At 45.3% G+C, this 23,492-nt stretch overlaps 1 protein-coding gene across 2 annotated transcripts; it reads right to left on the bottom strand.

Annotated features, from left to right (window-relative positions):
• Nucleotides 1-15,081: 15,081 nt before the first annotated feature.
• Nucleotides 15,082-22,615, bottom strand: TENT5A (terminal nucleotidyltransferase 5A). 2 transcript variants are annotated; one of them, XM_042803465.1, is made up of 3 exons: nucleotides 22,520-22,615; nucleotides 21,073-21,589; nucleotides 15,082-20,014 (listed from the first exon to the last, which is right to left on the bottom strand). In XM_042803465.1, exons 2-3 carry the CDS (start codon nucleotides 21,505-21,507, stop codon nucleotides 19,235-19,237), a joined length of 1,215 nt encoding a protein of 404 aa, XP_042659399.1. In that variant the 5' UTR covers nucleotides 21,508-21,589; nucleotides 22,520-22,615; the 3' UTR covers nucleotides 15,082-19,234. The 2 variants fall into 2 exon arrangements, with proteins under 2 accessions (XP_042659399.1, XP_042659398.1); XM_042803464.1 differs by lacking the exon at nucleotides 22,520-22,615 and adding an exon at nucleotides 21,837-22,084.
• Nucleotides 22,616-23,492: the final 877 nt, after the last annotated feature.

Genomic DNA, 23,492 nt, shown 5'->3' with positions numbered 1-23,492 from the left:
ATCACCTTTTAATGCTTACTAGGATCACGTTGTGGTAGGATTTCTTGGGGATCAGGGACATGCACTGATCCTACAGGGTTTGGACAATCCAGGCTGGGTCTCTGACCAGAAAATTGCCACGTGATAATCTTGCCCTTGAGGTCACCTGGAAGGGCAAGAATGAGGAAGTCAAGCTAGTGCTTCCTTCCTGTTGAATGCCCGGGTACACTAACCGCAAAGTAGATTTAGTTTGTACACGCATACTAATGATGCAAACCTATCACAGCACTTCTGGGGGCGTGATAAGTGCCTTTAGCCAATAGATTGTAAAGCATAGAGCTCGTGACCGTCTGGCTCTGTATATCTTGGTGCTATTTGGGTAAATAAAGGAGAACGACTTTCATCACATCGGTGTGAGGTCGTCACTCGGGTCTTGTCTCTGTACAGGGTCCCTCCTACATCACGTCAATGCTTAAAACCACCAGTCATCACCACACAATATGTCTTATTCAGCAGCACCTCTGGATTGGGTCCTTCACTGATTAGTTCTGGAGGTGACACGTGATTTGACTCAGCCTGGGTTGCCACCCGTTTGGTGGAGGTGCCGTTCCTGTGGTGGCAGTGCACACACTCCTGTTTTGCCCTCATGAGAGACTGGATCTCTGCATCAAGCAGCTTAAGAACTGAACTGCTTTTGGCCTGAGACTCCTGCTTCTGGGGGCAACACCCCACTTCATGGTGGGCTGCACTAGCCAACCTCTGAAACCTGCCAGACTTCAAAGGTGTGGAGAGCCAAGACTGGACCAATCAAGAAGTCTAGCAAGTTGGAGGAAACATCACTTCTTTTTCAGCTTAGCCAGAGGCTTCAGGCAAGGACAGAAGACAGGGCTGAGTTACTGTTGTGGGACCAAAGGAGCTGGAGAAGGAGAATATCCCATGACAAAAGCACAGGAGAGGCCAAAGGTCAAGAAACTTGTGCTTTTATGTTCACTGGAGAAGTAAGATGCCTAATACAAAATAAGGGTATTTATTTTTGGTAGGTTGCTCTTTGTGTAACAAACCCTTTCTATAACAGGAATGCTAGCGCATATAGTGTATATAGTGTATCTTATAGGCCACGATTTTCCCTTGTCCCCCGCTTCCCCAGATGTAGTTTTGGGCCTGAGGATAAGAAGTCAACCCTGTGAATGTAGCAGTAGCTGCTTTTATTCAGTCCTTCCCAAGGAAACCAGGTGGCCACTTCAACCAGACTGTTTTTTGTTAGAAGACAGATTTACAAAGGAAAGATTTACCTCGAATGACCTTAGACTAAAGATGTAACCCACTCCTTTCTGTCCTTCAGCTTTGTAGAAGCAGATTTCTATATGAGTAAACAAGTCAAGATCCAGGTGTTGACACCTACTGAGAATGATTTCAGAGCATTACAGGATACTATTTTATGTGTAGAGACTATCTAACCTGAGTGCTTGAAATAAACTTACGTTTCTTAGATTTAGTATTAGCAACTTTTCCATAGGAAAAGTGATATTTCAGTTGGCAATTTCCAATTACAAATAAAATACTACAGCTGGAAAAATGTACATATTGGAATTCACAAAATTCCCATGAAAACGAGAGAGGAAGTCTTCTCCTAGTTTGAAGCTGTATGTGGAAAAGACATTAGATACTGTCATAAACTGAATTGAAGCCCGATATCTTTACCCTGTGATTAATGTGGAAAAACAGTGACTTAATGGGTAAAAATAATGTCTATACGAGCAGTCTTCAGCTTTTTATTTCAGCTTCTCAGAATGTGGAACTTTAGGTGCTGCAGCAAAGCTCATCACTGGAAAATTCAGCACAGAAATCCTACTGTTTAAAGAGACTATCCTAGGGAAATTTATAAAATCTGTTTGCAGGATTTTTTTTTTTCTTCCTTTCTTCATAGCAGGATTTTAAGGCCATTGAGATCACAAGGAAAAAGAGATAGTACATAATCTTTTGGGCATGGTTAAGATTCAGATATTTATGTAAGTGCTAGATAAAGATTCAGATTTTGAGATGGCAAGCCAAATCCAAACCTTCTCACATCCATCCATGAGGCAGGTGATGGTCAGTATCTCACTCAAAAAATCACCGGACTAAAGTCCACAGATTCACATACTGCTTCCATTTTATTTCTCAACAATCTCAGAAGAAATGCCATATGTTCTGATCTCATGTAAGGGAGTATGCTCTCTATACTACACAAACATTGCGACTAAGAGCTGGAGTCCAACCAGCAATCCTACTTAGTAATCAACAGTCAAACCCAACTGACTTTAGTAGGTTTTTGGGTCACATATTTGGATCCTGTAGATTCTGTCAACTCCTGGTTAGCAAGTGTGGTGAAATTAAATGCAAACTACTCCGGGGGCTAGAAGAACACAAAGCTATTGTGACAACTAAACAAAAACAATTGTGCACAAAACATACGGAGATCTGGAATGCAGGGCTGCTTGCAGACTGTTTTTGTTTGGTTGGTTGGTTGCTTTTTTTCTCACAATAGAAACTGTGGGCATCTTGGAGGGGCTGAAATTACCAGGAGTCTGCAAGTGGTTGTGCTGTTGAATGCTGGACACCCGGCATTGGTGGACAGGAAGCAAGGGAAGCTGAAGGAGCTGTACTGTTGTCACAACTAGTTTTACTTGCTCCAATTACAGATCAAGAAACAAGTCCAGGTCCCACTGAGGCCAATGGTAAATCGTTGGGTTTGGTCCTACAGATCTACTTTACTCACTGTTAAGTTCTCCTCGCTTTTCAGAAAATGGAGGTTTCTTTTAGCGATATTCTAATTTCTCACCAACATGCTATTGTTACTTATTATTTCTAGGCAATTCTACAACCATGTGTGATTCAATTTACAGAATCAAATATTGGCCTTGGTGTAGCTGTGGCTTTTGTGCTTATCATCTTTCATATTTCTCACTGTGTATACTTACAGCTCTTAGTGACGCTGTTAATTTTTCACGTTTTCCTACGTAACGTCACCTGCCTCCATTATCAGTTTACCAGTAAGACCTCAGGATTATATCATACTCTTCAGTATACTCAGCTGGCTAAAGGAACTTTTCAGCTCAGTTTTCACTGTGAAGAAAAGAATTTGCTGGATAGCACATGCAATTCCAGATGTGACAAAGTCTGGCGCTCAGACTCCTTGACATAAAGTACAACAAAGCGTTAATATATTTTGACAAGTAATCAGCTTGAAAAGGAATAGGGGATTTGAGCCATCCTTTATTGGTAGAAATACCAGACAAGTGGGCAGCTCCCAAAGGTATTTTGTGAGGCTTTTTGGTGTCTCATGACCTACTGAATTTTGCATTTGTATTGCCCTGAGCGAACTTCTGTGGTTCTCATTACAATTTATGTATAACCTGCACTGTTTGCAGCCAAGGCCTAAAGATGAAAACAAATCTCTGAGGAGTTAAAAGTGGTGAAAGGGTAATCTGACCCCAGAAGCTAACAGGAAAAGAGTGACTGGGAACCGGGCTGGTTCAGGTAAAATCTGAACTGCCACCCATTAACCAAACCAAAAGAAAGGGAACACTGGAAGACGGTCTCCACCAAGCCTGTTAGAAAAAAGGACAAGACTACAGATGCCACATGATCAGGACAGGCTCTCAAAATTAGACCCATATCTATAAAAACATGGCTATTCCTTGATCCTGTTTTCTACTCCCTCTAATAAAGCCAGCATCATCTGCAAAGAGTGCCCAGGTCTTGAAAAGAGCTTTTATGGGAGTGAGATGTCTTCCCAACAGTTTCCATCCTTCAGTCCTGATCTGTCAGGTCACGGGACTCTGCAGTGCTTTTTTTTTTTTTTAAATAGGTAGATGGTTATTAGTTCTTGGAGTCAAACGCTGTGAGGGGAACGACAGATCAAATGTGTATTGTACATAACAAAAATGAACTAATTCTGCTCCAGTAAATACCAGGTTTCAAACTCTGCTCAAGCATCTAAGGAGGAGGCAAACAAAATCCATTGAGTGACCAGGGCTCCCAGCACAGCTGGGAGCTAAAATGCAATGTGAAATGCATGTTCCAGATGAGTCTCCAAAGCACCTCGAAAACTGCACCCCCTCCTCAGCAAAGCAGCCTGAATTTGTTGCTCACAGGCTCTTAATAATTTTTCTTTCTTCACAGTCATTTTCAGCAGCAGTGACCCTGAAACACAGAAAAACAGTGCAAAAGTGAATAAACAAACAAAACAAAACAAAACCACCTCAAATTCTGTTTGGGACGACTGTAGCCCTCAAAATAAATGGGAGAGGAACACTTAGCAACCAGGTACACCAAAACTATAAGGAGACACTGTGAGGGACGTATAGCAATAGTGCTGAAGGAAAAAGGTTTGTTACTGAGCTGTTCTGGACAGTGTGGGGATCATGAGAAGAGGTTAAAAGTTATTTCAAGGCAGAAAAACAACAAAAAAGATTTAAAGGAGTGGGCAGGAAAGGAAGAGATGGGAATTTATTGCACTGGTTTTGGGGACCTAATGGTCAGGACTAGACTTGGGATATATCTAAGGAGATACTGTTTTAGAAAGGGTCCACAGTACAATATACGGGAAGCCATTTAGGGGAAATAGCAAGGCAGTTTCAAAAGCAGGATACAGTGCAGGAAGCAAATCCTCCATATCTATCTCCAGTAACTCTACACATGAAGCAAGTCTGCAGGATTGAGCTCCAATACACCAATTCTAACACCAACATAGTTCAAAAGAAAGAAAAAAAAAAAACACCTTGATGCTATCAGCCTAAGTCTTATCCCTGCAGCCTTCCCCAGACCTAGCCTCCCTGTTCAACCCTCTGCTTCTGGATTTTGCATCACCTCTTCCTCTTCTCTGGGGCAAGAATGAGCTTGAGGCGGTAGGTGCTGCAACACCACAGGCATGCATGGCCTCCCGCCCCACAGCCAGACACTAATTGCTGTAGCCACGTCAAGCAGATAGCTACACATCAAGAATCACAAGGTAGGGGCATCAGGAAGCAAAAAACATGGCAATAATGTTTAATATCATTTCTCTCACTAATTTTTTCTTGGTGCCTTAAGCAAAATGCCTGTACCTTAAAGCAGCCTCATCCAGTTTCAACACTGAGCCATCTCAAAAGCTCAGAAGTGCTGAAATCATGGAGCAAACAGACGCACTGGCTTGAAGAAGTCTTCACTCTGCAGATCATCTCTCTCTGCAACTGCTGCACAAAGTTTTAAACAGGAACCTTTCCACTTTTCACCTCCTGGTCAGATCCTGATGAGAAATACTGATCCCTTGCCTGTATCTGTCCTCAGCACACATTGTTTCCCGTTAGTTTGAGATATGAAATGCTAATCATCTGTCAGCTTTGGAATATGATGGATCTCCTTCTGCCTGGCCCTGGCGAGGAGGAGTGGGACATTTGCTTGCAGCTGCCTGACCGGCCAAGGAAGGCAGAGGACACTAGGGGTGGAGGAGCTAACATGAACCAACTTTCTCCCACCCCACTTGAAGGGTCTACTACAAGAAAATATGTTAGATATTTGTTTGCTCCGGCTGCAAGTGCACAATAAGGAAGAGTTTAAGGACAGCTGATCCTGCCCTTGGGCAAGAGGATGATGCAAAATACTCTTGCTGGCTCTTCCCACCCCATTTTATCTGATAAGGGGATTACACAGACTGACAGTTTTAGAGTTGCACACTAATAGCACCGAGAACTGACCCCAGCCCTAGAAACAGCCTCTATATAGGCCCGTTGTTGTTTCACCTCCTCCCCATCCCGCTGTGCTCCAGCAGATTCAGATATTCCTGACAATGGGTTGGGACCCCCAGGAGAAGCTGAGCAATCCAGCAGCCATGCCAGGTACTTGCAGGGTTTGATGTGGTTTCTGTGCACTCCCCAAACCGTGTGGCTCATCAGCAGGTAAAATGCTGGTCCACAGCAGGTCCATAGCATTGTGCGGGTGGGAGCCAAAGCCTTCAGTACTGCCCTGGAAGTGCTTCCACAGACATAATGGCTTCTTGCTAGGAAGCTAAAAATCTCTGCATGGTCTTTGTGACAGCAGGGCTCTGACAGCAGACATCCTTTTGAGGATTATTGCCAAAAATCAGATGTCTGTAAAGCAAGATGGGAAGTGTCTGTTAGGGAGAGAAATCCCCCCTGACTTTCATGAAAAGTTAATAAATGTCAGAGAAAAAACCTGAAGACATAATAATGGCTGTGAAGATTAACTTTCTCTTACAGCAGCCATGCCAGATTATTTTTTGGAGATATACTTTTCCTATTTGTGGTTCGGTTGGTTTTGTTTTTTTTTTTTTTCCTTAAAAATAGATAATCAGGGGTTTATGAATGAAAGGCACACTGGGAAAAAAAGAATCAATTTGACAGAGAAAATTAAATTTCAGCATCAAAAAGCTTGGATTTAGCACACAAGGAAAAGGCTATTTCATGCAGCCATCTTGTTGCAAAAAGGAAGGCCACTGGAGATTAATGAAGAAATAAACAGGATTAATATATGAGGAGTAAATAGGGAGGAAGCTTGGGCCATAAGAGATTAATGAGGAACATACACTTGCTCTTGCTTCGCCCCTAGACGTATGAGCCAAATTGTATTTTATGGCTTTCAAAGTGAATAGAAAGTGACAGAACCGTGAAGAAACTTCCTGACGAGTTTTCACTCATAGCCCTCCTGGAACTTTTTCCCTTGGAGATGGGAAAAACTATGTATGCTAACTCTGCAGACAATATGCTAACACTGCAATTTTTGGTGATGAACAAAGGAAGTCCCCACAGACAGTTTCACTGGCACATGCTTCCTTCCTTCGAGCATGAGACAACCAGTGAAGAGGACTTGGTTTTGCACAGAAGCCACTGAACTGAGAATGAATAGGCCTTAGCTAAGTTGCCTTTTAAATCATATAATTAAAAGCAGCAAAGAAAAACTTAAAAAGCATTATCCAGTCTTTAGATGCACACAACCGCAAGCGCGCACACATACACACATGCACATGCTGCCAGAAAAATTCGCTGTTTCAAAACAAATTTACCACACAGCTCCAGATAAATATTTAGACTATGAAATGTCAAAAGACTTAATATAATTATTATTCTGGAAATCACATTATTTTATTTCTACAATGACTTCATTTAATAAAAACCTGAAGCACATTTAAAATAATTTGATCCATTTGAGATGGAATAAAATGCCTGAAACAAAGCTAAGACCAAATGAATTGTGTAATGATCATTAAATCCCCTGTTTCACTACCAATTTTTCCCCATCCCCTATCCTCTGTCTTCAATTTCAAGTGTGCTAACCTAAGCTGCTCCCTGTCCCCATCCGCCTCCTCAGGTTTTGTCCCAGAACCAAAAAATGCTTTCCTGACTGAGATCTTGACTTACTCATGATCCCCACTCCTGACAGGAGCCAGCAATCACCAGGAGTGTCCTCCAAGAGTGTCTGAGACCCGCGGCTCTGCAGTGTGGCAGCCCATCTCTGTTTCCTTTGGTCACTCTCTTTCCCTTCATAAAAGGGGATGTTCTGGTTTATTTGAAGTCCCTAGCTGGTTGCCAAGGTGGGAGGAGATGTGTTTGAATTGTTCTGGTCACTATATTGAAATCAGGACATCCTGAGAGCACCACAGCCAACGGGGGCAGCTGCTGGATTGCAGTGCGGGCCAGGTATGAAGAAAGAGTGGAGTTTCTGATATGTTCAGTATAAGAAAAGAGTCTAGGCAGGCCTACCTGAAAACCCTGGCCACCTTAGGTCCCATCATAAGCAATGTATGAAAACCAATATTCCATATTCCCACCAAGTAACACCTGGTTTCTTCCTATGGCTTCAACAAAATTCAGCTCACCTTCATAAGCAGAAAGTTGACATAATCCAGCTCTATTGTAAAAAAGATTTCATAAGTCACTTTTCCCCTGGTGCATGCCCAGCAAATTAGGTGTGAACCATGGCTACCACACAGGTCAAGGCCAATTGCACGGTAACCCTTTGCCTGTCCTTTCTCATTCCAGACTCTTCTTGCCAGTGTCCTGTAAGGGCTGTAGACACTGAGGATAGATTCTGCCCATGAAGCTTTGGGGTGACCAGAAATAAATAACAAAAAAAAACGAGCTGCACTCTCTATTTCAAGCCTCCTTCAGACCCAAGGGGACAATGCAGAAGGCTTCCCCCAACCCATGTGCTTTTCACTCTTATCTGTCCAAATCGGAAAGCAGCAATTACATCAACCCCATACAACGTAGGAAGGAGAGTGAATTGTGAGCTATCGCTGATTTTTGGGAAAGTCAGCTTAGACCAGTATGAGAAGTTCATGCCCTGTGATGGACTGGCCATACCTCTGATCAGCAAAGCAGTTGTTTCCCAAGAAATCAGAGGGATATTTTTTTTAGATTTGCCAATTTTTGTTTTTAATATGTCTAGCAAAACTGGATCTAAAATCACCGGTGAAAAATAAATATGTCTGAGCCCAATCTTTCCAAATAAGAATGTTTCTGTCTATTGCACAACCAAAATGAGCAATATTTGAAAATCTTTTCAAAAAAAGTTATCATTCTGGTCTTTCTTGACATGTTATTTAAATTATACATAACAAATGGATTCATTTAGAAATCCATATGACTTTCATAGAGTAAATAAAGTTCTTATTTGAATAAGTTCCTATATTTGTTGCCAAGCTCTGAGGGAAAATGTCCACTAATGTTTATCACAACATCAGAGACATGAGCCAAACTTCTGCCAATGCACTACATTATACTTTGGGGAAGGGAATGGAATTATATGTCAAAGAAATATCTTATATTAGCCAGCAATTGTACTGTGAAGAGCTGCATGGAGGAGACCACCCACAGGCTATCATTCCTCCTGATGGGCAGCACGGCACAGTGCGATAGCCTGGAAGGGGTCAAAACAGGGAGTTCCAGCCCTAATTCTGAATTTCTTGCCTTTTTGGGGTTTAAACCATATGTGGACTCACTGAGTTTCTGATGGGTATTTTACAGCTGAACTATAAACCCTGAAAACAGAGAATGATGATAGAAACACAGACTACCCCATAACCACAGTACATGGTTCTTGCGGGCGCTGCCATAGTCACAGGCTTACAGCTGAGTTTCACATTATTCTATTGAATTACAGAAAAGACTGTTATTAGGCTCCCCTCCCCTCAACCTCATTATACACAGTGGTTTTCCATCATTAAACCCTCCTTCTAACAACTTTTGTTTATAAACTGCTTAGCATATCAAGATTTTTCTGAACACTGCAATTTGATATATTCAGGAGGTAATACACATTCAGTGAGATAACTGATTTTGGGGAAGCTCACTTTCAAGAGATGCAAAGTATGGACTCACCTTCTTCAGTATATTTGCAACTTCTGGCTCTGCAGTTATTTAATGTTGCTGCACATTACTCCACAGTTGTTTCATTTCACCTCCTGAAGTGATTGCAATTCAAGACAGAGGGGAGAGAAATGCACCTGTTTCTGCATTGACTACAGAGAAAGAGGACTGATTTCAGTTCTCCTCAGTAACAAAAATGGATTGCATCAAGCACACAGCTTTTTAAGTGAGCAAGTGAGTTCAGTTATTCATGAAGGCAAGCTGAGATTTTGACATGACAGTCTTAGCAAGTGAACAAATTTACAGAATTCAATAATATTTCATGAAAATTGCCTCTTTGGGAACACTTTTTGCAGTGTAGATCCCATTTCTTAGAAAAGCGAGAGCTTGCCTTAAGCAAATGAGTTGACTCACTGCGAGACAGCTAAAGGAAAAGAATAAGCTCATTGAAATCCCCACACAGAGAAGCTCTAAGGGAAGAGCCTCACACAGGGGTGTTTGCACAGTGCTTGGTACAGTGGGTCCTAACCTGGTCATGCCCTTTGGTTGCTATTGCAGAACAAACATTCAACAACAAAGAAGTAGCAAGGAATGCTAAGGTCAAGCTCAGCTACCGAATCTGCATTGTGTGTTCCTTGCATGACTCCTCAAGCACTGAGGTAGCTGCTACCGCTGCACTCAAGGGCTGGCTAAAGACAAAGGAAAAATCTCTTATATCACCAGCTTTTGCTCAGGTGTCTGGTGCTTTGGCCAGAATTTCATCAGATGCTTCCTACCCTTCGTGGACATTCCCACTGCTGTGGGAGGGCATTTCTGGAATGATGGAAGGTCATCGTCCCATAGGAAAGATTCCCATGCAAATGTCCTCCGAGTCCAAAAAGAAAGCACTCAGCAGTGGAGAATATCTGCTAGGCACATTGTGCTGCTTACAGAGAATGCCCTCTAAGTTTAAAGTGCACTTCCATGTACATTGGTCAGCAGTGTGCACCCGTGACAACAAAAATGCAAGTAATGCTCCAGGTAATCTGTGACAATTATGAGGGCTGTCCACAAAACTCCAGAAAACAAATGTATCATGTTCAGTGTTGAGCCAATACTGTGTGTCCATTTCACAGAAATATTGACAGTAGTTCCTCACTAGCACCTGCAGCCCTTTTTTCTCTCCTCTTAGTAGATTGCCTTTGGGATAGCCACCAGTTCAGCCCTGCAGAGATTCTTCTGCCTAATGAGTTGTCTTCATACAAGTGACAGCAATAACCTGATCCAAGGCAGATGCTGCATTCCTCATTTGAGTATAAAATACAGATATTCTCCTGGGGTCAGAGAATGGCAGGTGATAAGCAGCATCTGTAAGACCCTGGTGACAAACCTGGGGCTGTCCAGGACTGGGTGAAATTTTCTTAGTTTCAAGTTCTCGGGACTTCTGCGATTTTTAAATAATTTTATGAAATGTGGCATATGTCAAGACCCATGGTGGCTGCAAGAAAGCAGATGCTGCTCCCCAGGCATCTAGCACACAGCATGAATGCCTCAGTACGGCCCCACAGGGGTCCATGACTTCGGCAAAAACAGGAAAGAATGAGTTTGGCAGACTAGAAAATCCTGCCTTAAATATTTGACGTTATTGGTGACAGAGGTTTGGGAAGAAGTTAAAAGCATGTCAGAAGGCTCAATCTAAAAAAAAAATGTGCAATTCAATTTTACAGCTCCATAAAAGATGCAAAAGAGCCGTTCACAGCTGGAGAGAAGGAAGGCCCAAGCTCTTGGTTTCACTTCTGCCACTGGCTGACGTTTATAGGGTTACTTATAAACAGCGCTTACATAAATCACTCAGCTCCCAGTTCACAACGCTATCACAAAGCAGACAAATATCATGTATTTGTTATTTCCTAAATGACAAAGTCTGAAGTGAGGAACAAGAGATGTATATGTTTCTCCAGTGGGCAATTGAGCCCAAAGTCAAGTGCCAAGTTTGCAAAGAGTATGAACAGCCTGCTACAACCCAAATAAAAGCCTCCAAGCTGAGGAAGAGCTTCTCGACTAGTTTGGATACTGACATTTTTAATAAGTACCTTGCAGCACATTTTTTCCATTATTTAATCAGAAGTGTTCTTCTGCTAAATTTTCAATTCATTTAACTGTTATTCTGCACTTCTTGAGATGTCCAAGTAACCATTTTATACAAAACTGTATGCGTAATTCCCCCTGTCATGAAGAATAGCTAGTGGAGAACTTGAATTGAAATATTTCCGAAGAGCATTTCACAGGACACTCAGGACCCTTGTTCACACAGAGAAGTTCCACACCTCTTGCTGAATCTCACCTAACAACCCATCTAGCACAGACCTTACATCAGTGGCTCTTAAACACGAGGGACCAGCAGGATTGCTGATAGCCTGAAGAGCATGTGGTGCTCATCCTTCCACTTCTGCTGCAAGAATCAGGTTGAGAACACAGCAGAGAAGCAGACACAAAACAGCAATGCAGAAGTGAGAGTGAGAGAAATTACTCAAGAAGAAGACTTTAAAAAAACAAAGACTCTGGCTTTACTTTTTCCTCAAAGCATGAGTTAAATTAAGAACTGTTGCAACTGCAGAAAGATTTCCTTGCAATTAATTTTGCACATCAGAATGTGCTGCAGAAACTCCATGGATGTCTTGGGTTGAGGAAATGACCCAAGCAAGGGAGTTGCAGTTAAAATGAAGGCCATGCATCCACCACAGACACAAGAATGCTCTTCAAGCACACCTTCTCTAAGGAACACGTTCCCTGAGAGAAAATCATCACAGAGCTGCTTATGTCTTCCTCCGGATCACTTGCCTTCCTGCTCCAGGCACCTCTCATCACCTTCATTCAGATGGCAGAGAGGTAACCAGATACACACACTGACAAGGGTGAGCTAGATATGTCCAAAACATATTCCTTGTCTACTGTCTTTAGCTGTGATTTTAGAAGTGACTGTTCTACACTCTCCGAGAGAGGAGCTGAAGAGAAGAAAGCCTGTGTAGGTCAGATACAGAGACTTCCACTTTTTGAAAGTGCTGCCTGTTCTGGATATCTCCATTTTCAGGAAGACAAACTTAACTGGGGAGTTGCTCACCCAGAAGAGTTGTTCACTCCCAAGTCCAACAGAAGACAAAGTATGTTTAAGCATACTATCATCTCAAAAAGCAGGAATTTATGCCCTCCAAGCTGTTCTGGGATTCTAAGGGATGTTTTTACGGTGGAGAATATCCATGTTTTGCACATAGTATTTAGGTGTGTATTTAGGACATAATTTTTCACCCAGCCAATGCAAAAGGAAAATGCTCTGGCGTGTACTGGCATTGCACTTCCTGATGAAATAGCAGCCACATGAAATGGCAGAATTGTGCATCTACAAAACAATCATTCTGAATATCCTAAGGCTATGTAAATGTGTAGGAGACGAGTCTGCTCATCATGTTTTATCAGGCTTTTGAAGGCTTAGTATTTCTTCTTGAAAGTGCAGATTTTGATTTTGTCCTCTTGCTTCTTGTATACAGATTAGAGCCCCGCATGGAGAGCTGCTTCTGACACATTTATATAGGTATTTAGGGGTTTGATGCAAAACTGCACCAGAGCAACGGTGCATAGCTATACACTGCACTTTACCTAAGTGCATATGGCCATGTGCACTGAATTTTACTAAAAATATATAAATAAAAGGAAGGAGGGTGCTTGGTGGCAGTTTCAGGAAGAAATGACCAGATCCACACAAACACTTGGGAACAAGGTGCACACGACAGCACTACAAAAATCCTTGCAGAGGTTTCATGGGGGTTTCCCAAGAGCAGGTTTATAAAACTGAACGCAGCATTATGAATTTATTGCCTTCCAGGGACTGCAGATACATTTACTAGAGGATGTAGGGTGGATTTAGCCTACACTCAGCTTCATTCCTGGGCAAAGTTGTTCCTGGGGATTATTTTTTTTTTAATGCAATAAAATAAAAATGTGCTGCTGCAGCCAAGAGAAACTGTAGACTGTTCCTTATCTGTATATGTAACAGCTTCCCTGATCAGACTCACTTTAGCAGGGCGAACACAAGTTAGACTTGAGCCATTTCTCCTCTCCTGCTTTAACCTATTAGCATGTCCTCCAGCTTTCCATGGTGTTATCGGTCAGGTCATTCCCATTCTCTTACCTTGCTTTTGCCCGTCCTGTTCCTCAGTCCTGAATGCTCCTCCCTCCCTAAAAACACAGCCTACTGAAGTGCGGTGTTCAGCTGGCTGTGTCCCCATCGTACTCCTCCTCAGTTTGAGAAGGAGGACTCAGTGCTCCAGACACTCAACTGGCATTCATCTCTCAAAAAAATCCCCCAAAGTTTAAGCAGAGAATCTAGAATTAACTCGCTCCAAAGCATAAGACCATCCATCTGGGCTTGGATTTTGAGTGAGAAGCAAAGGCATTTGGATTTAGATCGTTTCCAATCCCTCGATTTCCATCTGCATCTTTGAGCATTGCAGCTGCCTTTGTCAGACGGCCTACAATATTTTATAACTGAGCAAATTAACAGGAGGAAAGGTTAGGCCACATCCCCCTCCCTTTTCTGGCAGTAACGTGGAAGGAAAGGTGATGCTGCATGAGCAGGGATGTCGAGTGCATCCCCCTCTCCCCGCCAGGCAGGCCAACGGCCCTGTCCCGTGCCCAGCGGGTTTCAAAGAGGCACTGTGCAGAAGGCACCCGGCATTCAGCAAGGGGGCTGCTCCTGCGCTTGCAAAAACGAGCAGTCCCGGCAGCTTGTTTGTTTGCTTGTTTTTACAGGGGAATACAGGTTCACTCATCATTACAATAACTACATTCACACTTGCGCTTAAGTTGGCGCGAGCCTTCCAAGCCCAGCGCCGTGTATGAATGAGCCTAGTAAGAGCTGCAGAGTCTTAGTCAATGTTTTTCAAATTTAGGTCAGTCTGAGGCACCCTGGTTGAAAAAGTATTGCCACGAGCATTGTAAATTAATATTTTATATTCCCTTGAAGTGCCTTTTGAGGAAATTAGGCTTCATTACAGAGGCATCTCCCCTGTAAACACAGCAAACAGAAAATACCTCTGCTGACAAGGACAGCATTGTAGGGCAGGGAAGGAGGGTAAACACTGAATCTGCGGGAAGAACTGGACTGATTCAGCAGCTGAATCAAACGGGCATGTGCACCCCTGCTCCCCAGCAGCTCCCCGAGCGGCAGTACCTGCAGCACCCTCCCACCACAGACAGTCCTGTCTTCACGCCCAGGGAGCAGCACCCCATAGCCCCCCCTGACCTACCAAAACAGCAAGGTGGAAGCATTGCCCCTAAAGAATACGTCTCAGGGGCCTCAGGACCCTCACATTACGGTCAGCATGATGATTCACGATGCACAAGCCGCAAGCGCCACAAAAAGATCCTGGTCCCGGTATTGGGATCTAAACTGGGAAGGCAGCAAGAGCATGGGGGGGTTGCTGCAGAGCTGTTTTGGTTTTCGATTTCAGATTTCGGACCACTTGCATGGCCCGACCAGCGCTAGAGAGAGTGTTTTTGGCTCTGGCTGGGGAGGTTCCTCTGCAGCTGAGTGCAGCCAGTTGAACTTGGCTGGCACAAGGCAGGGCTTTTCAAAACGTCTTGTGCTCCAATCGTAAAGCGGTCAAACGCTGCTCTTCTCAGAAAAGTGCTGCCCTTGTCCTTTTTTAATGAAAGCGAACTTGGTATTCAGTAGGAGCAGGCCAGAGCCATTTCAGACACGGAAGACAGCAGACACAGATCAATAGAAAAAAATAACTTCTTTTTATTTACAAAAAAAAAATCCAAATATTGGATGCTGTAAACAAAATTCACAATCTGTTCCCTCTAGAGTCTGTTTTCCATCAGCTCTTTTTCTGTCTGTGACAAAGCCTATAGTCAAAATGTTCCAAAAGAGCAATCCAAGGAGCAGTTTGCTGCAACAGGATGCCTTGCAGAAGGCAACAGTTGTAAGGAAATCTGAGGGAAAGCAAATCTGCACAGACTCCTACAGACTGCAGGAGCCTGCAGTGCTTTAGCCAAGCTGTCTTGAAATTTGCAGGCTTTTTTTTTTTTACTATTTATTTTGTTAGCAAACCATTATTACAACAGCAAAACAGTACACTGATTTTCTTTCTTGCAAGGGAAACTCTCTGCATAAAGAAAACCATACAAAAGAATATATTCAAATAGGAGCTGAATATGCAATTATAGTTTTTCATTTTCTGTGCAGTTTTATCTAACACACTTCATTTTCTCAATAAAAAAAAAAGCATTTTTTTTTTGAACTGGTAGGAGCTTCTGACATGATGCAAACCAAGCATTTATTAAGAGGTGTTTAGAAGATTTGTGTGAAGGCCTTTGTGCAAGATAATAAATATTTTAAGTGCAATAAGAGAAACTAGAAAAATATCTTTTTGGTCTTCTAATTGCCCTTCTATTTTTAGAATAAATGTTCTTGCATTTGGGAGGACAGCTACATTTAAGGAAAAAAAAAAAAAAAAACGACAAACAAACCAGCATTTCAAAGCTCTGGGTTGTTTCATGATCACTACATTTAACCAAGTTTAGTGCCCTGTTGGTTAGCAGTAAATTCATCTGCAGCACAAACAGTTTTACTGTAATCAGGTCAATGTTTTTAATCAGTTCAGCTCTTTAAAAGGGGCACTGTCTCTTGCAGCACAAGTTCTAACCTTACATCTGATTGGATGGGAAAAATGAAGTCTACAAAGCAAGAACGCAGTCGTTAACTTTAAAAGTACCAGTGTGCTGAAGAGGAGGGGAAAAAACAGTTAAAAAAAGTCAGACTTTATGGAGGGGAAGGTGTGCAAACCACAGAAACAAACCAGCTTTGAAAAGGAGTTCTTATTTTACTCTTGGCCTGAACTCATGCCTTCTTCCCACCTCTAACACCAGGCACCTTTTAAGCTACCAGTCACAAAAAATAAAGCTCCACCAGTTCCACCACTTGATCATTAACATATGCAAAACAGATCCCGAATACCTATATAATATATATAAAAACATATTATATATGTATCAAAATGCAAATGCTGAAAGGTGCAGTTTAGCTCAGAGCCCTGCCGCATGCACTATAAGGTAACTAGCTGCTGTCAATCATAAAAAAAAAAAAAAAAAACAACACGATAAAATTTGAGCTGAGAGGAAGTAAATCAAAACTTTCTTTCAAGCAATGGAAAAACAAGGTCCTTCAAAGGAAAAATACATCATGTCATGTACTATCAGTGTTCTGTGGTTGTGGCACAGCTATAGATTCTCAAACCCTTTTAAAGAGCAGATGACTCATTTATTTGCTGCAAATAGTTGTGGCGAGAGAAGACATACCACATTACCAGCTGATCCTATTTCCCCAGCCCTCCCCGTAGCTTCCGCTAGCAAACCCTCCCAGGAGCTGGCGGCGAGGGGAAATAGCGGGCCAGGGATGGCCAGCCGGGACCCTCCGGGGGGCTGGAGGGGACCTGGTGGGGCACGGGGGGGCTGCGGAGCCCGTCGGGGGCTGCAGCCAGCGCCGGAGCACAGGAAGATGGGGACGAGGTCTGCAAGTCAACGCCGGGAATGGCAATAAACCAGCTTGGACGCTTCCTGGAGAGCTCACAGGGAAGGTGCTTCAGTAAACAAACCATGTTCCTATTAAACTGCCTCCAGAGTGAAAAGTACAAAGCGTGACGAAAATAGATGTACCTTCCTCTCTCCGTAGGGAAAACGGACTGCCAGGACACGAGTCCTCTCCCTCTCCTCTGCCCCTGTCTCCTCCAACACCAGACCCTGCCTGCAACCAGGCAGCGCACAGCGAGTTTTCATTCACAAGCCTGTATTCCCGTTTGGTTTTTTTTTTTTTGTTTTGTTTTTTTTTTTTTCCCTCCTCAGTAAGAAAAAGCAAAATATTAGAGTCAAGTGTCACTCAGTCGTTAGGTTTTCAAAACACAACAAAGAATTTAACACTTTCAGAGATGGTACTGAAGTGAAAACAACAGCGGAGGTTGATTTTTTTTTTTTCCCCCTGCTGGTCTTTTGGGAGAGGAAATGAAAGTGAATAGTTATTGTTCCAATGTAAAGTGATTCCATTTAAATAAAGTACAGTACTGAAATTGTAAATGCAGTGTGACAACCAGATCAAAGATGTTTAATATTTGCATAAAAATATATATATATAATATATATATATAAAATATAATTTTAAGCAATCGTGCAACACTCTTAAAAAGGGTTCATTTCACATTTGCTAAATTCTAGTGGTCCTGGAATGCATAATGCATTCTATTAAAAATACTCCTTTAAATATTAACAATTAGTGTTCAAATCACCAACTAATACAATATTCTTTAGCTGTCAGGGGGTTTAAATAAACCTATCTTTGATCCACGTTCCACTGAATTACACATCATGGAGGTATGCAGTCACAACATTAGTGGGTTAAATGTCAAAATGGCATTACAGTACAAAATAGTTAAAAAAAAATCAGCTAGTCATATGTTTCTCCATCTGTGGAATTATTATGGCTCACAAGCAACCCACTGAATTACTGTAATCCTTGTTCTTGGAACCAAAGACATTATCTGAATCCCACCTTAATCCTGACTGGTTCATTTACTCCAAATTTCTCAGGTGTGGGTTAGAAATTCACTGCAAGGTGCCCACTGTCCTATGACATCCTGTTGCAAACTGGAAAACACATAGTACTTTATTTAAACATTCCTTAATTGCTACATTTTCCTAGACCACATTAATATATATTGTGTGTGTATATATATAGATATACACCTATAACATGTACATATATACACACACAAACATATATACACACATACACACACGTACCTAGGATAATAGCACACCGACGTAACATTAACTCTATACAGGTATTTGCCAAGAAAAAAAATAGGGCATTTCCTCCACCACTTATTCACAAGCTTATGGGTTTTTTGTTTTTAATCCTTGTGTCCCTGATAAAACAAAATGCATGGTTAAACCACAAAACTATATTTTTTTTTCTCACTTCAAATTCTATGAAGGCATCAGGCACTTTTGATTACTGTTGGTGTGTACAAATATAGCAACATCTTTCTTTTCTTTTATATATATATATGTATATACTCTACTGTATCATTTTCTTTGCTCAGATAACTTATTTGTGAAATCTTTGGTCCTTGAGTATATTCTGTTTGCCACAGCTGGTTTTCCTGCATTCTCACATTTTTAAAATGTGAGGCACGCACACAGCTGGAAATAATGGACTTTGTCATCGTACATGTTTCTGTTTTTGTAACTGTACCAATCCACTACTGTTCATTTGGAGCAAGCTGTTTCTGATAAAGCGTTCTAGTCAAGCAAGCTATACATTCTACACAGTCAATCCATAGACAGCACTTGCTGCAAGCCCCAAACGCAGTAATTCCAATATACATTTTTATTCAGCTTATCTCTGCTTTATGCCTCTAACTTTTAATTCCTGAATATATATAGAATTGTTTTTTGTGATTTTTTTTCTTTTTATTGTTTTTTTTTTTGTTTCTTTCATATTCTCCCTTTTGCAGATCCCATTCTAGAGTAAGAATAAACATAAAAGAAAATAAGGCTTTCCCACCTTCTCTATGCCAAAGCTATGGGAGCAGACACTGCCAACCCATATTGTCATCAAGCATTCATCCCTCATTTATTTCAGGGCAAGCTGGTTGCTTTTAATGACAGGCCTCTTGTGCTCTGGGGTAGGATCCAATTATTTGGGGGTTCTTTCTCGATCATGCTCCCATTACTTATTAGAAGAACCACAAGCTTTTCCCAAGCTTGAAAATCAGAGCAGATCATCATTGCACAAAACACCCCATTTCAAAGGGACGTGTCGCCCCTTCCTACGACTTAGAAAACGTTCTGCCCACCGGGTCTAATTTCAGTCCTTAATTACAGGGCAGCCAAGTAGAGTACGTGTGCTGCTGGCAAGGGAACACTGTCTGAACCTGGGCAATATAGTAATTGCTGAAGTTGGCATCTGCTACGTATGGGGCTGGCTGGTAATAGCAGGTGACATTGGCCACATTGGGGATGATATTTTGCTCGGCTAGGACCCGGATGGCCAGCATGGTGATCAGATTCAGAGTCTGTCTCCTCTCATGTCCCATCAGGCACACTGTGCTCTCATTCACCACACCGTGAAGGGTCATGAGATAGTCATACTTGCGGTCCTCTAATCCCACAAAGTGGTTCTGCAAGTAGGACTCCAGCTTTCTCTGCTGTTCTCCAATGTCTGAGAAGTCAATGAAAAACCTCGAACACATGTATCTCTGCAGGGACTTAATCTCGGATTCGGAGGCAGCCCTAAAGCCCCTTACCAAAAGGTTGCAGTACTTCAGAAGACCACCTCCTCTGATTTCTTCGGGGTTTCTGGTGGCAATTATCTTGTTGCAGAGGTGATCAAACGCTTCCTGGAAATCCCCATAGACGCTCTCACCAATGATAGTCGGGTGAAAAGTTTCAGTCATCGGATTCTCTGAGCATTCATAAAAAAGCAGCAGGGAGTCCAGCTTGATTTGAAAGGAATCGACACTGAATTCAAACTGCCGCCTCAGAGAGTCCACAAATTTCAGCTCCACATTTTTGCCACTGTTGTTGGACAGGGAGATGAGACTCCATCGGTCTGAATCATTGCATACTTTTACCATTTTCTGCACATAAGCCTCCTACAATTGGAAAGACAAAATGAGCAAATGAAGACACAGATGCCAGAAATCTCCCCTTTGCTGCATTTGTTTGCGTTCCCCCCCCAACAGACACACACACACCCCCTGTCCTTGCATTTCATAAAAGATTTCATGGAACCTGCAGGTACAAACCAGAGAAGAAATGCTTAATGTGAGAGCTCGGAGTGCTGTCATTGCAAGGGGATGATAGGGGAAGGTGTTCCGCTGGGACTGCGGCATGCAAGGGAAGCGTACGGCAACACTGCTTCTTTCAATCACTTCTAAATACACCTACACGTGAAGCCCATGGCACACATGCCCAATATCCATGTACCCCCACCCCAAAGGTCACCGTTACAATCAGATAAATCTTTTTTATCCGTTTCCGCTCCTCCCTCCCCTCCCCGCAGAAAAACTTAGCAAGTGTCCTCTCCCCTCCATCCTGCTCTTTCAGCGCAGGTTCCCCAAATCCGCCCCAGATTCCAAAAAAAAAAATCCCACTAAAAAATCCTAAAGGCATTTGGCGTTCAGCCTAATCAACTCCAGCGAGCTGTCTCGGAGAGGAGAGCACATGCCTCTCTGCAGGGGCATTCAGCACACACGAAAGCGTGCCTCGCAGACGGTGTTTCCCCCCCCCGAGGGTATTTCAAGCCACCAAAGCTCCCCCCTCAGCCGCCCCGGGAACGGGCCCGGCAAACCGAGGTGCTGCAGAGCCGAGCTGGGAGGGGGATTTGCAGCGCCTCGCACACACGCACCCCCCCAGGTAAGCCATCCCTCCCAGCAAATGAGACGAGAGGGAGGGAGGAAAGACTAATTAATCCTGAGGAGCCCCGGGCCAAGACGCTTTCCCTGCAAACTCCTCCTCGGTTTTAAGCGTGGAGTGGGGGGAAAAAAAAAAAAAAAAAAACAAAAAAAAAAAAACCACTCACGGACTCTGAGGGTCTCGGTGTGTGTGTGGGGAGCTGCTGTCCCCCAGCGCACCCCCCGACCCCCTGAGGGGAAGCTGCCCCGTTCCCCGCTGCCAGGCGCTTACACCCTGAGCACAGGGCAAGGTTTACCTTGAGGGTGAGCGGCGTGATCTTCTCCTTGTTCACCCCCTCGGGTAAGAAATCCAAGAGGCAGTCCAAGACCACGTCCTTCACAGTCTGAAACTCGGCTTCCCCTTTGAGGTCGGCGCAGAAGATGAGGTCCAAGTCCTTGTAGCCCAGGCCGCTGTCCTGGTGCAGGACGTGGCTGGCGGCCGAGCCGTTGAGCCGCACGTCCCGCAGGCCGATGCCCTTCTCCTCCAGCCGGCTCCGCACCACCTTGACGATCTGGCGGGGCTGCATGGCCAGCGTGGGGAAGTTGCCGCGGCCGTGGATGGGGATGGTCTCGCTGAGGATGCGGTCCAGCCGCTGCACTTGCTCCCAGCTCAGCACGTTGCAGTGCGCGCTGTCGCAGCCGCCCGCGTAACTCCCGCCGGGGCTGCCGCCGGCCTTCTCATCGTCTGCCATGGTGCGCGGCCGCCGCCTCCCCGGGCTGGATGGCACCGCTCCGGCTCCTCACTGCCCCCCCGGGGCCCCTCTCCCTCCGCTCCTAGCAAAAGAGGAGGAAAAGCGAGCGGTCAGCAGTGGCGCGCAACCGGCGCCGGAGCTCCGCTCCCCCTGCAGCCGCCCCGCACCGCCGGCCGGCGCCCACCGCCCCTTCCAGCGGGAAAGAAAAGGAGGGGGGGGGGGGAACACCTAGTGAGTAAATTTAAAAAAAAAAAAAAAAAAAGGAGGAGGCGGGAGGAAAAAACCCCCCGGAGCCAGGCGGTGCTGCAGGGCAGGGGAAGGCGCCCGACCTGCAAAGCCGCCGCCTGCGCCGCTCCCCGCGCCCCCGCCGGGGCAGAGGCCGCCCCGCTCCGCCCGCCGCCCCGCTCGCTGCCGCCGCGGGCCGCCGCCGTCTCCGGAGCTTTCGTAGTTCTGCCCGGGAAAGGTCCCCAGTAGTTTTTATACGGGGTTTCTCCGCTCTTCCGGGGCCCCGAGTCACGGCGCCCGCGTCCCGCCCCCTCCATCTGCATGGCCGGCCTCGGCGGTGCCCCCGGCACGCCCACGCCCCGCGCACCCGCGGGCCGCCCCGCCGGCTCCCCGCGCGCGGCCCGCCCCGCCCCTCCGCGCCTGCGGAGCGCCCGGCGCGGCCGCCCCGCCCCGCGCGCGGCCGCGCGGCAAAAATCCGCGCAGCGCAGCCTCCCTCCGCGCGGTTCTCCCCCGCTCAGGGGGGAGGCAACAAGTGTAACCCCCGCTCCCCGCACACCCGGAGGGGCGCGGCCCCCCCCCACACCCCCCCCCCCCCCCACACCCCCCCCCCCCCCCCCCCCGGCTCTTGCCATGCCGAGATACGCGCTCGGAGGCGCCCACCTCCGCGCTGCCATTCATTCCATTTTTTTAATTTTTCTTTTTTTTTTTTTTTGCCTCCCTGTCTCTTTTATCCGCCCCCCCCCCCCTCGACATTCCCGGTCATCCCAGGCACAGCCAAACTTCATATCAGAGCGCCGGAATTTGGCAAGGGGCCCCCGGTCCGGGCAGATGCCGAGGATCCCGGGCCGTGTGGTTCGCGCTGCTCAGCTCCTGACCGAGATTTTCAAAGCCGCCTGCGGCAGCGCAGGGGGGGCACAGCGGCGGGCCTGCCCGGCCTCCCCCCGCCCGCCATCCCCTCCCCTCCCTCTTCGCCGGCGTGGGGAAAAAAAAAAAAAAAAAAAAAAATATCCCGAAGAGCACGACAGAGTCGGTGCTTTCCAGGGGAGCATCCTGCTTATGAAGTACAACTTCGGTAACTGCGGAGCGGGAAAAATAACATGTACAATATATACTATGTAAACATAGATATGTTCAGTTACATTTTAATTATTTTAATATTTTATTTAATAACCATGGATTATCTGCTTGTTTTTCACCTGCCAATACTGCCAAGTATACACATAACTACTGTTTAAAGGGACGAAGCGCGGCCCCCGCGATTGCCGCATTTCCCGCGGACCCCAGGCGAGGCGGGCGCCGTGGGAGCGTGCCCCCCGCCACCCCCCGCCAGCCCCACGCAGCGCCGGGCTCCAGACGCGCGGGTTGCGCGGGGAGCCGCGCAGGGGAGACGGGCGGCGTTGCGTCACCGCTCGCAGCTTTGTGACGCGCGGCGGGAGGGGGCCAATGGGGGGAGCGCGGCGGCGTGACGCGACCGGGCGCTTCGCTAAAGGCGCGGAGGGGGGGGAACAAGACACACGGCGGTGTATGAAGGAGCCCGACGGGCCCCCTTCCCCCATTTTTAGCACATACCCCCCCCACACCATGGGGCGGGGGGACGACGACACACACGCACACACACACACACACACACACACCCTGGGGAAACTCCTGACTCGGGCTAGTTGGCACGGTTTACCCCCCCCCTCAAAAAAGCCCCGTGGGGGGGTATATCCCTGTGTGCGCTCAGTGCCCCCCCCCGCCCCCCCCCCCTTTGGGGCGCG

This window comes from Tyto alba, unplaced genomic scaffold (assembly GCF_018691265.1).
Source record: "Tyto alba isolate M040663 unplaced genomic scaffold, T.alba_DEE_v4.0 Super-Scaffold_40, whole genome shotgun sequence".
NCBI classification, from domain to species: Eukaryota; Metazoa; Chordata; class Aves; order Strigiformes; family Tytonidae; genus Tyto; species Tyto alba.
Note: the sequence above shows the minus strand (reverse complement) of the source record. Positions and strands in the feature narration are given on the sequence as shown.